The sequence below is a fragment of the Euprymna scolopes genome, chromosome 17 (genome assembly GCF_053919585.1).
Source record: "Euprymna scolopes isolate OS-2025 chromosome 17, ASM5391958v1, whole genome shotgun sequence".
Classification (NCBI taxonomy): Eukaryota; Metazoa; Mollusca; class Cephalopoda; order Sepiida; family Sepiolidae; genus Euprymna; species Euprymna scolopes.
The window spans coordinates 14,410,585-14,427,164 of NC_136498.1; the positions used below are offsets into that span (position 1 = coordinate 14,410,585).

A 16,580-nucleotide genomic window follows, 5' to 3' on the forward strand; every position below is an offset into this window, starting at 1 on the left:
CTTCCCATCACCTTTCTTAAATCTTGGTATCATTAACTCTTTCTGATATTTGGTTCTTAAAACCTTTCCATACAATCAAGAATCCCTTTTCTTTTCAAGTTTTTCACATCTACATGACCGTTCCGACATTTAATGAAACAACTTATTTTTGTACTTCTGGGTCAGCATTAATTTGGAATGCTTTGGGAAGCGGGGGTGGGGTGGGGGTGTTGGTTTTGCCGTTCTCAATTATCTAAAATAAAAGAACCAATAAGAAAGAGACTTACAGGTTGCCTTGTTTGGCATTCTTCACAAACTATTTCAGAAACCTCCGATCGTACCAAACTATGTTCCTCTGCTTCATCATGGCAAACCCGACACACATACACTTTATCACAGCAGGGGGCCTGCAAAGAGAACAAGAAAAATAATCAGTTTTAAACTCCAATGAAACATGCATGCACACTGCTCGCATTACCCTCATCCATAAGAATTGTACGGATTGCCTTCAAGGGGAAAGAAAACAAAATTATAATTCTAATAATTGGGTATCTCAAACCAAAATTTTATTTCCATTATCTAAAAATTGATAATGTTAACACAAACCTTTGCATAAGTGATACCAAATTTGATAGTGCAATAAACTATCAAATTGTGACCATCCAAAGTATTGTTGGAAATTAGAAAAATTGTCATCTTACATGCTTTTGGTTCAAAACAGTCAAAGTTGAGCTTCCGTGCCATTTTTTCACAGAAGGCAAATTTCATGAGGTATAACTAAATTAGAGACTTTGAATACGTGGAAAATCCTTGCAAATATGTCATTTTGTTGTGTACGAAAAGTTATTATAAACAATAATTAAGCTGACATAAAGGTTGAGCTATATTAATTAACTTCATATGCATTAAACTAAAAACCAATATCTTTTCTAAAGTGCTCAATAAATATGTAGAGCTTTTATAAATAAAATTATATAAACAGAAAAATCCCTATGTGGATCCATCCATGTTTCAACAAGGTTAAACATCTTGTCAAGAGTTCAATAATACCACCTCCCAAAACACACAAGGGTAATTTCAAAAGTAAAGCCTCCTATTTTTTTTAAACTTAAAAAGTTGAAGACCTATGAAGATGAGAGTAGCACCATTAGAAGGAATGACCTTTTGTGGTCCAGAATTTATTTTTCTACAGTACCCATCATCCTCAATGCACTTTTGCGAGAAATTTAATGATACATCTTTAATTCTAACGCATACCCATGACAGAGGGTTACTTTTTTAGAGTCGTACACTGTCAATATCTGCAACAGGGATAAAACTTTCAAGTCATGAATGCATGTTCAGTCATCATAAAGCAATATATAATCTCTAAACTATAAGAAAAAAAAAGGAGGCATTACTTTTGGAACATCCTCTTGTATGTAAAAGTCTGGATAGATAAGATAACAAAGCTCCTTTGTTTAAGAATAGTTAGAAGAGATTCTGTTATTTTTATTTTGTTTCTTTTACACATGCTAGAATTTCTGCCTTTCGATCACTTAATGTTTCTATTGCCCCCTATTAGAGTAAAGCTAAACATTTAATGTGGAGAAAATCCAGCCATTTAGTTTCGGAAAAAATGTCTTGGTCATTTAAGTAGGTCTACAGAAAGTGATTTAAATTACCCCGCCTCCCATGTCGCCTTTTTCTCTTTCTTATCTACAAATGTCATCGTTGCATAATCTATATAATATTCTGTTTGTTCCTTCCTTAGTTAGTCTGTACATTACACCTTTGAAAGGCCAAATACAATTTTTGAAGGTCAAATTGCTTTGAGGGGTGGGAAAAAAAAAAAGAAATTCAAATTTGGCTTTAAAAAGGCCTATTTGGATAAAAATGAGAGTGACCCCCCCTTGATGTAGCCTCGTTTTAAATACAATTATAATTCGTCATCATCATGTAGTCCGTCAGTCTTGACGATGACTAGTCAGGGCCTCAGTGCTTTATCCTTCGGTGGTGGCATAGTCCTTTTTCTGTGTGAAACATCCGGTCACAGACACTGCATATGTGGGTGCCATTATTTGGAAGTTTAAATTACTATCAAAGAAAATTATTACTTCATCTTTCATATTGAGAAATTGTACAGTAAATTACAACAACATGCAAACCGAAAATAAAGCATTCTTCATCAATTATAACCTTGTTTCTCATTTTGGGACTCTTGCTACCATTTCATATATATTTTTATGGTTTAGATGATGTATATTTTACTGTAATTATGAATTGAATTTCAGACATGATTTAATACGTGAAAACTTAACTAAATATTAACAACCTTCAACCATTATGGCAACCAGTTTCTGCTAGAAGTATTTTGATGTCAATCCCAAGAATAAGAATACAGCAAAGAATCACATCAAAAGATGGCAAATCAGCAAAAAATTTACAACGGCTAATATGTTAAACCATCTCAGAAAGGTTCATTTAAAAGAAACAAAAAGTTGCAAATAAGAAAAGAAAGCACAATGAATATTCAGGGACAAACATTGCAGGAACAAGTGACAACAACTATGAGCTAAACTAATATAGATAGAATCAATATTGACCAAAAAGAAAATTTGGGATATTAAGACCACATGTCGCAAGAGATTCATTATCCGGTAGAAATGATTGCTGTTGATATTCGACCGTATTCTGTAACATCTGACATTGGATTCAAAAAGCTTATTGCAAAACTTTGTTTAAATTACAGCATTCCATCAAAAACTACTTCACTGCAAAATAATTTGATATATTTACTAAAGTAAAACAAAAATCATGAGGTTGTTTTTGCATGGCAACAAAGAAAGCTAACAAAAAAAACAAAAAAAACCAAAAAAACAAAGAAAGCTAACAAAAAAAAAAAAAAAAAAAAAAAAAAAATGCTCAGCTGAGATTGCTCCAGTGCTCTCAAAACATTTCAACAAATGCCTTAACGAATCTTGTTTCCCTGACTATTGGAAAACTGCTTGTCATACCAGTTTTCAAGAATTCTGGTAAAAGAACTGATCTATTAAATTATGATCCCATTAGCCTCCTCCAACTTTTTGCCAAAATATTTTAGTCCATAATTAATCAAGCTCTAGTTCACCATCTTATAGTTGCTAAACTTCTGGGCAACCATCAATTCGGATTTAGGCAAGCCCATTCTACTGCAGATATCCCAACTAATCTCTGAACATATATACCATGCACTGGATAAGGCAGGGGAGAAGAGGGCAGTAACCCTAAAGATATCTAAGGCTTTTGACAGGGTACAGCATGATGGTCTTATGAAAATCAGATGCTATAGTATTACAGGACAAATACTTAACATAATTAAATCCTTAAATAAGAGAAGAATCCAAGATGTCCTCGATGGTCATACAATAAACAATATGATATAAATGCGGGTGTGCCTCGGGGGTCCATCCTTGGACCTTTCTTATTTCTAATATTCATAAATGACCTCCCTGATAAAACTGTTTCTGAGATGAGCATATTTGCTGATGACACCATGCTCTATAACAGGCAAGAGAGGAAAACGAATTAACACATATCCAAGGCAATTGCGGAAACCCTTGAGGAAGACTTCCAATCTGTTGTGATAAAGGGACAAAAATGGATGGTAACGTTCAATGCTGCCAAGACTGTTGCTGGTGTCCTTTAATAATTACAAGAAAACTTCTCAACCACAAATAGACATGGCTAAAAATAGCTTACGTGAAAGTACTTTCAAACTCCTTGGCTTAACGTTCACAGCAAATACGAGTTGGAACAGAGCATTGCCAAGGCTGCTGCGAAAAAGGTGGGCTCTCTTTACCGTGCTAGAAAGTTACTCATGTCTGAAAGTATCCTGTACCTATATGAGGCCACCATTCGCCCATGTATGGAGTATTGCTGGTGCGTCTGCTACTAGTCTCCCTCCTGAACAGGGTTCAGAAGAGTCTCCAACTTGATAGGTTCTGAACTGTCATCTAAGCTTCAACCTCTATCCCATTGATAAAATGTTGCATCCCTCTGCCTGTTTTACAAGTATTTTAATGGTGTATGCTTCAATGAACTAAAAGCCCTTATGCCCCCCTCCTCCCACGTAAATATACCCGACAAGCAGTAGAGATCCCTAGATGTAAGAAAGCCTTCTACTCAATAGTTTCTTCCCCAGAATTGCTAGACTTTGGAATTCCTTTTCAGGTTCTTGCTTCCAACTGTACTGACATGCAGAAGTTCAAGTGTAATGTAAACAAAATCTTGCTGCTCAACTCCCTACATAGTATACCTGCAACTTATGTCCCTGATAGTAGCCCTCTACATCAAAGTGGCACTTTTTTTGCGTGAAAATGTAATAAAAATAAAAAAATAAAAAATTCAATCGTCTCTTGCTGAAATTACCAACATTTCTTTGACTACAGACATTTTGACAGCTACTACAACTAATGCCTCCTAGTTTGACAGCTCATTGGCTTTCAAATGAACAGTACAGAGCTGTGCTTAAAGTTGTTCCTATTCCTTGGTGCACACAGGTGCAAGAATAAGTGAAGAATTGCACAATATTCTGGAGGAGTATAAAATCTTCAAAGTTTTTCTAATCTTGCGAGATTCAAGAGCAAATATGGTTGCTGGTGTCAGGGTTAGGGTTATGTGGTTTAAAAATAAGCATCATACATTGTAACTCAGTCAGCGAAGACTACCATTACATCTAACAGAAATACAGTCTTACTTTAATAGTTTTCTATTAGCAAATTAACTGAAATACAAGATAAGCTGGATTTGAAAAACTCATTCAAGGTGTGACCACATGCTAGAAATCAAAATATTATATGCCAAAAATAAATCAAGAACAACGAAAAGCTCTTGTAATGTGTGCTGCTGCTAAGATTCGTACCTTAACAACTTGCCAATGAGGACTTGTTCAAAAAATTATCTAGTTCCTGAGTCCATTTGAAGAAATTACCACAGAAGCAAGTCACTGAACATTAACCATATCAATGATATCTACAAATTTAGCTCTGAGGTTATTTCTGTCGAAATCTGTCCAATCTAATTCTGATATTTCTGATAGTGAAATCCTTACCACTGTTGAACAATTCAACGAATCAATGGAAACAAGATTTTCATCCTATCTAAATGATAAAAACTTGCTTGTCTACTTTTCTAGATTAAAATTTAAATTTCAAAAGAATGACATGGAAAACACTATTAAGAATTGGATTCAATATCTACTTTATACTGATGAGAATGAAGCAGAATCAATAGGATATGTGTTAAGCTCTGTTGAGGGTCAAGAAGATCAAAGTGAAAGAAAAATATTTCTTTCAAGCCGGTTTGATGAATTAGCTTCAAATAAACCTACAGTAACAAATCAAAACTTAGAGCAGGTAGAAGCAGAGGTCAATCTGGAGACTGCAACAATTTGTACTTTGCAGTTGGTTTGTAATTTCTTTTTCTTATCTAATTGTTTAGATTATATTCATTCAAGAATTAGAAATTGTACTTTGTAATTTTATTTAATAAAGGCAAAAAAGCCATAATAGTGGCCAGACACTTAAATATTAAGTTAAATTAGTAGTTACTATGTTAAGGTTGTCAAAACTATCTAATGAGCTACTTGGCAGCTGTGAAATGATTTAAATGGAAAAGAGAAAAGTAATTAATCAGCCGATTAAGCCAATTGCCTGGCGATTAATCGGTATACACCTAATTATAATATATAATCATTGTTGTAATAGTGTGAAAAAGGAGCCTGTAATTTCAACATGCAGCAGTTCTTCACTGAAGACGTTAGCAAAACGTTATGTAAAAAAGGAAGGAACACTCGAGAGATAAAGAGAAAAAAAACCCCAAAAAACTGCCAAGAGGTGCTGGACTGAAAAAGTAAATTCAAGATTGTTTCTTACAATGTGATTTTATTGTATTGAACTATGTAGCACAATATTACTTTCTGACTATTAGTACTTATTAATTTACTTCATTTTGGTCAGCTCTATACTTAAAATACAATGTACACTATTTTCATGGAAATGTTGAACCCATATTTGCTGCCTATTGTTTTTTTTCGGGGGGGGGGGGGGGAAGAAGAAAAGAAAACTTTTGCACTATCCAGAAAAATATCTATCAAAAAATATTTGTTGATTAAATATATTTCTCATGCCACAGAATTTCCATGGGTCTTAGTTTATATTAACAAGGTGAAAAAAGGTTTTTAAATAGAATTTTAGTGACAACTGCTTGTTAAGCAGGCAACATGATCATGTGTGTGTATTCTTTATTGAACTTTGCATTTTTAGGCAGCATTCAGTTTTATTAAAAGACAAACATTGTTTTTTTGTTGGTTTTTCTTTTAAAATCATTTGCATAAAAACAACAAATTAAAAATACTCGTACAAAAAAAAAAAAAGGGTGGTTTTGAATAAACCTGTGCCTATTTTTGTATAGTTCAGCAGAATTTGTTCCCCTAAAATCAAATTTTCTAAGGCAGTGTAAGATAAATAAATTTCCAAACATCTAAAAAGAACTGTTAAACATGCATATAGTTTTTATTATATATAAAGTGTGTGTGTGCGGAACGATCTCTAAGAAGCTACCATCAATTTTTGATCTACAGACTTGAAACTATGTACAGGAGATTCGGACCTGTGGTACAAATTCGATTTGGTATTTAACCGATTATAATAGCTGCTAAAGAATACAAAATTAAAAATGAACTTTGCAGGTTTAAGTCGACTCAATTGTATCCTCTACACATGTGCAAATATACATTTATATGTGTTAATTTGTCAAGTTTTGATATTTGTGCATCCTTAGGTCAGATGTTAGCGAATACTGCTTGAGAGCTGAATGTTTTGCTTTCTATTCTAACTGATGGCACCCAAATCATTTTTAGAAAACTTGAAGTCACTACTAATATATATATATATATATATATATATTTGTAGTCATCGACATACAGTCCTGTTTCGTTGTATCACAACTCATCAGTGCCGCTAGACTAGCATCTCTCCCTAGACAAGGATTGAAACCTAGAACCGTCGTGTTGACAGTCGGCAGTTCTCCTGTTCGACCATGGAGGCGACGCCCGTAAATAACTCGTCGGAATGTCTATTTAAATAGACACCCGCCACCACTCTTACAGTGCTCAAATCGCCTGTTTGTAAATAAACAAACAACGAGCTTCGCATTTTCCAGCCAATTAAGTGGTGAGCGAGATTTACGACAGTGCTCTACCCAAAGAGGGGGGACTTAAAATATATTTGTAGTCATCAACATATATATACACACACACAGTAAAATATAATAATCAATAGAGAATAATATAAAATTTGCATAAATTAAAATATCATATTTAAGAGTATTTCACGTCCAAATACAAATACTAGTCAAATACAAATAGGCAGGAATGAAAGATCATGGAGTTAAATAAATCCTATGATCAATGATAGATAATGAAAACCTTGATTGTTGAATAGTTCTCGCTTCTCTATTGTCTTTGCCAATTGAATATGCCACCTGGATTTAATATAGTTCAAACTTCCCATGCAGAAAAAGATCAGGGGAAAACAAAACATACACCTCCAAACACTCTGACCACGCCGGGAACCCAGACTAGTTTTAGATAATTTCAGCTTGGAAGGTTACATTTCGAGGTTTTGCTTTGGGGTGTTTATCATGGGAAAAAGACGAGCCATGTTACACAAAAAGACCAAAACAAGTAAAGGATTAAGAGGTATACATTCACACAATAGATATTTTATATGTGTTTAGAAATAGAGGATTACAGCAATAGAAGGAATAAAATGTTTGTGATTATTAAAAGTTCTTGTAGATCAAAGGGAGAGTCTTTAGCAGAGATATAGAAAAGTTCCGATGCCAACAGTTTTAGTGCCATAGTCACATGGGTCTGAAATATAGTATCAAAATTTCTACACTCAATTATGAATTATATTTTCTTAATTAAATGTTATTAAAAAAATATTCAACTGCTTTTTATATTATTAGAAAGAAATTGAAAGAATGTTTAAATGTTGTGCATGTGTATTTGTTAAGTTACAGTGAACTTTAATCATCTTTTTAGTGCCAACAGGCCTCCAATGAGGTACTATTGCACACGTGTTGTCAGTTCTGGATTCGAGTATGGAAAAGAGAGACAAAGAAAAAAAAAGTGAAATATTTGGATTCAACCTTTTTATTTACTTCGACATGTGCTCAGCTTGCATGAGAAATGACGTATGATTGGGCAAGCTAGGAGGTTAAGCTGCGTGCCTGTGCCAATCAGTTTTGAGCATTTAACTATTAAATCTGCAAAAAACATTTCTAAACCTGTCTAACAATTTACGAGTCCATATTACTGTTCTCATCTTGAGTGTTACATTCACAACGTTGTGGGACCCATGGCATATAACGGATAAAGTAGTTGATAATTCAGTTGTAAGTTACAGTTTTCTTGAGGTTGAAGTTTAAATCCTCAGTGCAAGCAATACTAAGAATACAATTACAAATTACTTAAAACTTCTGTCATAGCTGACTGAACGAGAACACGGTACCCCCTGTAGATTAAATAAAGGGTTACTTTTAAAATTCTGTGCAGATTCCTGGAGTTCAACAGAAAGATTCTAGAGTTTGACAACATACACCTGAAGGTCAAAGGTTACATTGGCTGAAACGTAAAAACATCTAAGATGAGAACAGCAGTTTGAAGAATCCAAATAATCCCCATCTAAAAAATTCAGAAACACGCAATCTACAATTTTTTTTTTTTTTTTTAAATAGAATTCTTGCTTTAATAGAAATGCTGATTGTGATAAAACGATTTAATTTGGAATAGGTGCACCATTCATCAGGAATCAGTGCATTGACCATGCTGAGAGAATCTTATTTGGTCTGAAAAGTTACAAACCACAAGATGTTAGAATGAAGAAGAAAGAAAAACAAAGCTACCGTTCTCTTTTTTATATAGCTAGGAGTTTAAGTTTGTCATGTGATATGCAAATGAGATGCTCTGGTTAGAAATAAAAACCCCAGAGTTTTGAGAGACGGCAAAGTTTAGATTTGGACGTTGAAGATGCAAGTCTTGTGAGCAGCAAGTTACATTTTGAAGTTGAGAGTTTAGACAGCAGAATGTTGAACGTTGGTGTTAAATTTTTGACAGCAGAGTAACGAGTGGTAGAATTGAATTTATTGACATCAGAACCAAGAGTAAGATGAGTAACATTTGAATGCTTTTAATTTACATCGACAATTACCCTGATGTGCACAAAGGAATTCATTGTTAATCTCAATTATTCAGAACATGATTGTTCTTCCAATTTTCTAAAAACAGCTTTTTAGAACAACAAAAATATCTCAATTATAAAAGCTTTCGCAAACGTTTTTGTTAGAAATCACAATTATTAATAGACTAGAAAACCGGTTACACAACGTAAGCACAAAAACGGTCTTTCATTTTGTCATTCTTATGGTCAGAATTAAAAAGTAAAAATGCAGGTTCACAAAAGGTGTGTGAAAGAAAGTATTTAGACAACTCTTCAGTGATGTACATCTGGTAGAATATCGCTTAATATTTTAGTCGCCCGGTTGTAAAATATGCTTAAATAGATTTTAATTTACGTAGATTTTGTATGCGTTATTATAGAGCCAATTCTCTATTATTGTACCCAATATATAGTAAGGATTCCAAAAGTTAAAAGACCTAGCTGCCATCAGCTATAATTTAGCTCTTTAGTGGTATTTGCAACAGCACATGCAAATCAAACTTGGAAAAATTAATGCAGTTAATTAATTGTATATTTGCAGCTATTTTTTCTGCTTAAAAACCAAATCGATTTTGTTCCATAAGTTCAAATACCACATATGAAGTTTCAAGTCTGTAAATTAAAAAATTGATAGAGTAGTTTGGTAGAGACCATTCCACAGATTGACAAGGTCACTTTTTTTAATAGTGAGATTTCTTTGTTCAAGATGTAGAAACCAACTTACATTCTCACACGTGCATATATTTAATATAACACTACAAGCACGTGGCTGATTTTACTTAAGTGACACTCTTCATTTATCATTATTATAAATCTTCGTCTGAAAGGATTTAAATGTGCAGGGGCTCACAATTTTGATTTTCAGAAATTAATTTTTATATATAAGACTACTTAATTTTATCACATAAATTAATATATGAAAATATTTTATGCATAAATTTTCAGTATTTACTTCAACAGTGTTCAATACAGAGGTAGAGCAAGGTAGTAAGTTATAAAGCTTTATGACATACATATATACACACAATTTTAATTGCGCTACCTTTGGTTAGACCAAATTGCTCACTTACAAGTATTCTCATGATTAGTTTTCCGAGCCTTACTACTTCTGTGCTGGCTTACGACAAATTGGAAGTGGATGTTTTACTTGTGACACTATTACTAAAAGATGGTCATGCAACCAATGGGTTTCCTCTATCAGATTTGATTTTTCAACAGAGCCCCATCTTCCTAGATATATTGCCTTCACTACAACCGAGGAACTTCATCTACCTCCTGTATAGTAATGCTCCAGAATATCAGAAGGATGCTAACAGGTACTACACCTGGCCCAAGGGTAACCTGGAACTGTAGTAAAGCAGGGGCATTCATCTTCCTGTGGTATTATACATATCAGCTTATCTGATACATATAGTTTCATATACATATAGTTTCTAGAATACATACAGTTTCTAGAATTCCAAAATGGTCATCGAAGCAGAAATTTCTAGATAATATCCAATTCACAAGCAATCTCCAGTCGTATGTATATTCTGGCCAGAGGAATTAATGTTTCACTATCTCTGGTTAGACCAAATTGCGCACTAACATGACCATTCTTGTGCCAGTTTTCTGAGCCTTACTACTTCTGCACTGGCTCATAAGTTGGAAGTGCGTGTTTTGTGACGCCATCACAAAAAGATTACCTTACAGACTTTTCCTATGTGGTTTTAGTTATTTGCATTCTGCAGCCTATTGTTCTCATCTTGAGTGTCATTTTCGTATGATTGGATAGAGGTTCTAAGTAATTCACAATGGTATTTTTTTTAGTCGTCCACACTTCAACCTTCAGTAGAAGGTGACTTTTACAATTGATTTTTCCAAATACTCTAACCACTGTGCTATGGGTCCTTGCAGACAGTTCTAGTACAAACTAAGATCCTTATACTTTTTTTTTTTTTTTTTTTTTTTTAAATTTCTAGTTATAAATATTATTACTATAGATGTATTATTATTGTTATACTTGTTACTGTATATATTATCGATTATTTATAATTAACGGTTTCCATATCATGTTAAATTTTATACTAGGTTTACTTAGTAATTGATTGTCCAGTTATGGCTGATGGAACAAGAGCATGCTACTCCTGTGAAGTAAATAAAGAGTTTTGTTAGAAATTCCATCCAAATTCCTGAGTTCAGCAGGAACATTCTCAAGTTCAACAAGATACACCTGAAGAAGGTCGGAGGTTACATCAACCGAAACATTGTGAAAACGACACTTAAGAAGAGAACAATAGTTCGAAGAATCCAACTAATATAAATAATCAAGCCTCATCTCAAATTCAGAAATGTGGTTTTGGTTTTTGACCAGTTTCTTTCTCAGATGGATTGCTTTTATCACAGCTGAGAAGCTTCATTTATCCCTGTCTATGGGACCCCCCCACACACACACCTTGTTATCACTTCCCAAAGTCCACTATCTGGAAATCTTGAATAATTAAAAAAAAAATAAAAAATAAATAAAAATAAAACATTTCATTGAAAACTGTTGTAAACACAAAGTCTTTTTTTTTTTTTTTTTTTTTTTTTTTACAGTGGTCACCACTTATCAAGGCCCGGAAGCCACACGGGGATAAGGGTTATTGCAAGTACATTACGTTAGTGTGCAGATTTGATGAAGTGTTTACTTAAGGGGGCGGTTCATTAGGAATTTGTTAACGCTGGACTTGAAGACATCCAAGTTGTAGTCAGGTGGGAAGCAGGCAGACGGAACAGAGTTCCACAGGCGTGCAGTCAGTGCAGTTCTAAGAAAGAAGCTTTGTTCATGGAATCCACGTTTTGATTTAGGCACAGATAAAGAGTGGGGGAAATTTTTCACAGTGGATTCGGCTAGACGGGTGTTTTTTGTGAAAGATTGGCGAGGGAGGGGGACCAGAGATTGGAGTTCAGACGAGCACCTGCCATGGAAATAACGATAAAACAAGGATAGGCTCGCAACGTCTCTTCTGTGGGAGAGAGGTTGCAGGGTAGAGAAAAGGGCATCCCCCACTAAGCCACAAAGTCTATCTTGTACTGTCAAGGCAGGATAGGCTGTTTTTAGCAGCTCCTGCCCAGATATGGCAGCAGTATTCCATCGTTGGACGTACTTGGCTTTTATATAGATAGAGAATTGCATCAGTAGTGAGATATCTTCTGGATTGATAGAAGGATCCCACCATCTTTCCAGCGACCTTGGCAACAGATTTGATGTATGTGTTCCATTTCAGATCAGGAGTAAAGGACAAACTCAGAAGCTTGTCAAAACACGGGGCCTCTCTCAGACGAGAGCCATCCATCCCAATTGATGCCAGATGGGGATCAGCACGTTGATGATGTAAGGATAGGAGTTTGGTTTTATTCATATAAATATTAACATTTTGATAATGTCTTTTAAATGTGACCATAAAAAAATGAAAAGAATCAACTTGCCAAAAAGGCGTCCATGATCTCTTGCTGTTTGTTAATAGAGCCCTATATAAATAAAATGGATTTAAAAATGTGAAAGAGTACTTTTTTTCTTTTTTTTTTTAAATCTCTTCACCCCAAACAAGGCATATTGCCAGTTGGAAGCAAGATCATGTCTATAGGATACTATGTCAGGAGATGAGTGGCAAGATGTCTGTTCACATTAGATTTAAATTTCTACAGGTTAGTACGGTCAAGGAAGCAGGAAACGGGGGGGTGGGGGATTCCAAAATCTAGCAATCAGAGGGAAGAAACTATTAGATTAGAAGGCTTTCTGGCATTTACAACAGTGAAAGGGTGAGATTTTGCTGCTTGTTGAGGGGATGCATGTCAAAGAGGTATAAGTGCTAAGAATTCAGAGCACATTGCACGTCTTTATAATTGAGCTATAGGTAATCTTTTTCTTGCTCAACAAACCCATTCACTACCCTACAAAATCGACACTCTACAATACAAAGGGCTCAGTATCTTTAGATAGTTTTATAACAATATAAAACACACACACACACACACACACACACACACACACACACACACACACACACACACAATGTATTTTTAAAACAATTACATAATTGTGTCCTGTCGAAATTAGTAAAAATTCCCAAAATAAAAAATGATAGAGTAGATCTGCTAGAACTATTTTTTATAAAAAAAAAAAAAATCTGCCATTCTCTAAACTTGAAATAACAAAAGTGAAAACAAGGGAGATAAGTCAGTTTATCATACTGAATAGATTAAACTGTTAAATCTGTACTATTTGAGAAATTTTATTTTTTCTTGTAATTATTTTTCGTAATTTAAATTTTTACTAATGACATGATACATAAGACTGTTTTTTCTTTAAATGCATTTTTTGATATCTAATTATAATGCGCACGCATCCATTACTGCAACGAGATGCAATTTTATCACTTTTAGAAATTGAATGGGAAGAAGAGATGGTGCATTAACTACACAAGTTTCTTCTCATAATCTTCACGCAAGATGAGAATATGGGGCCATGGAGTTTGTAGCCTGAACACTAACTAAAATTCTTGAAATTTTAGATCCAACTTATAAAACCTACAAAAACTTCCATTAGTAATAACGTATATAATACCTATTGTTTTTAGTATTTTCATTTGAAAAAGGATGGGCAGATTTTTCAAGGCTACCAATGTTAAACGATAACACTGGATAAGTCCACATTTAAAATGCAGAATGAAATTGACACTTAAAGGTTCCTGTTCAAGATTTAATCTCATGTAAAAAAAATAAATAAAATAAATAAAAAAAATGTGTATGATGTATGTATCCATGACAAAAGGAAAATATTCTCGAAAAAATCGTGTAAATTGTTAAAGTAGTTTCATCCCTCTATATATATAATAAAAGAGGCGCAGTTTTTCCTCTCCAGACCAAAATACCATAGGTTTACAACAGATGCCACATACAAATTTATTATGTCTAAACCTTTGACCCCAGTCTTATCTAACTACACGTCGTTTCATACAGTTATTCTTTATATTTAGATCCTACATTGCATCCTAGGAAAGGCATCATCCCTATTGCCCAGATCTATAGACAAAGTAGTTCATACTTTCCCCTCTCCCTGACAAGTCCTCCCAGAGAAGACTGGGTAAATATATAACCATTACAACTATTTTGCCCCAACATCCTTATTAACTTAATTAAACACTTACAAATACAGCTACCATTACACTTTGCTATTCGAAAATAATGACTTCTCCCCAGTAACATTTCTTCCTATTCTCATTGGAAATAGAAATTATATTATTTTGAAACATACAAAAAAACGAACATTTTATTCAAGATGGCTGCTCGATCTTCATGCATTTACATAGGTGTAAACATTAAATGATCTAATTAAACTACCATTCCTTCATTCTTAACTGCCCAAGCTTTCTTCCTTTAATCATTAGATTTAATAAACAATATCATCAAAACTTACGAGACGAATATATGAATGAATATCTGGCGTACATCTAAGAAATAGACCCCCACCCCACTCTAAGAACGTTATAATTGAAATCCGATCCCCAGCGATAAAATTCATAGAAACATTTTTTTTTCTGCAAGTTATTTAAAAAAATCTGCCAAATCTCTTTCTAAAAGTTTTCATTTTTTTCTTGTGGGGAAGGGGGGTTGTTCATTATTTATACCGTGTTTGCTTATTTTCTTATTGAAAATCTTTCGACCACCACGCATGCACGCCTACCCATTTTTGAATTGGTTAAGATAGAATAAAACATGAACTTACTTTGCTTAGGTTTTCGTGGACCAGCGGATAAGAGGGTTCACATCGAACATTCACACCCATTCATTAGATCAATTTTTCTTTTTTCAAATTTTAACATTTACACAGGGTTATTTGTGTGATTTTTTTTCTTACGTTCGTTTTTTTTCTTTTGTTTTATCTCTTTGTATTTTTCCATGTTTTTTTTTTTTTTTGCAAGAATTATGTATACCTTATTTTTTTTTTCTCTCTCCGTTTTTCTCAGTTTTCTATTATCGAATGCACGGTTTCATTTTTTTTTATATTCTTTTTTATTTGGGTAAGACTGGAGTTTAGGTGGAAAAATAACCTCGAACCCTCTATCACACTAATTTCCTAATGTCACCGGTATGTTACCATGAAAACAATGTAAACAATTTTTTAAATTTTTTTATATATAATTAAACGCTCAATACCTTTTTAAATGATAAACAATATTAATACAAATAGAAATATTAAATTATCAGAACATTAATACAAATAGAACTGAAAGAATTTTACATTATGAAAACCTTTTCATACAAGTTGATGTAATTTAACATATAAACGTCTGAACCACTTTGATCATGGCAAATATGAACATGACGCAATTGTTCATTTATCCGATTGACCCTTCGATACATACGCAGACCATAGAAGATTTATGGTCCTATTGTACAAACAAAACCAGAAAAGTTGGAAACAAGGAAATTTTTTGGGGGGAGGGGGGTGCGCATATGACGGAATTTATATGCCGAAGAAGGGAAAAACGAGAAGTCTTTCTCTGAATAATAAAATGCATTTATGAACAATATTTAAAAATTAAACACTAAAAAGTTTAAAATTATAAACAGCTCTATTTACATTGTTTAAAATTAAAAAAAGGTTTGACTAAAATTTAAAAAATTCTATTTATATTGTTTATAAAAAATCTGTATATATTGTTTAAATAATTATTTTAAAAGAACATGTTCTGTTTAAACGCGTGCATATTTTTGGCACACAACTTTTAACAAAGAATTATGTTTAATATTTGAAAAACTATGAATTTGCGGAAAATTTAAATGCGATATTTGTTTTCAGCATACCTGAAAAACCAGAAGTCGTCATTTCAAAGGAAAATGTTCAGTAAATATTACCGTTTAAAATTATAAAAAAAGTTTGGTACCTATGTATTTTGTTACCGTGCTAAAATAACATTTTGAAAGCCATTCTCATCATGGGGAGGAGAAGGTATTTTGTAACTATTCTGTGCTTCCACCTAACAATTGAAAAAAAAAAAAAAAAAAAAGTGCTTATGCACTTATTGAACTGCGCTATTTTAAAATAATATTTTCAAGTTAAAGTTTTACAATATGATTTTTTTTATTGAATTATTAAGTGAAAGTACAAAATAGTTACACAACACACCCCTATCCCCATGTTAACGACTTTCTAAATAACATTATTTCAGCATGGTTCAATAAGTACATGTTTAAAATTAAAAATATAAAAAGTTCTGTTTTTATTGTTTAAAGTTAAAAATAAAAAAGGTTTATATTGTTTAAAATTATAAAAAGGTTCTAGTTATATTGTTTAAAATTTAAAAAAAGGTTATGTTTAAAATAAAATAC

At 33.2% G+C, this 16,580-nt stretch overlaps 1 protein-coding gene across 2 annotated transcripts in view; it reads right to left on the reverse strand.

Annotated features, from left to right (window-relative positions):
• The window catches only part of LOC145296675 (RING finger and CHY zinc finger domain-containing protein 1-like), a 64,359-nt gene that overhangs the window by 26,604 nt on the left and 21,175 nt on the right, over window positions 1-16,580 (reverse strand). For both annotated transcript variants that reach the window (XM_080142622.1, XM_080142620.1), the window contains exon 2: window positions 267-386. In XM_080142622.1, coding sequence (XP_079998748.1) covers window positions 267-386 — 120 coding nt within the window. The remainder of the gene's footprint in view (window positions 1-266; window positions 387-16,580) is intronic.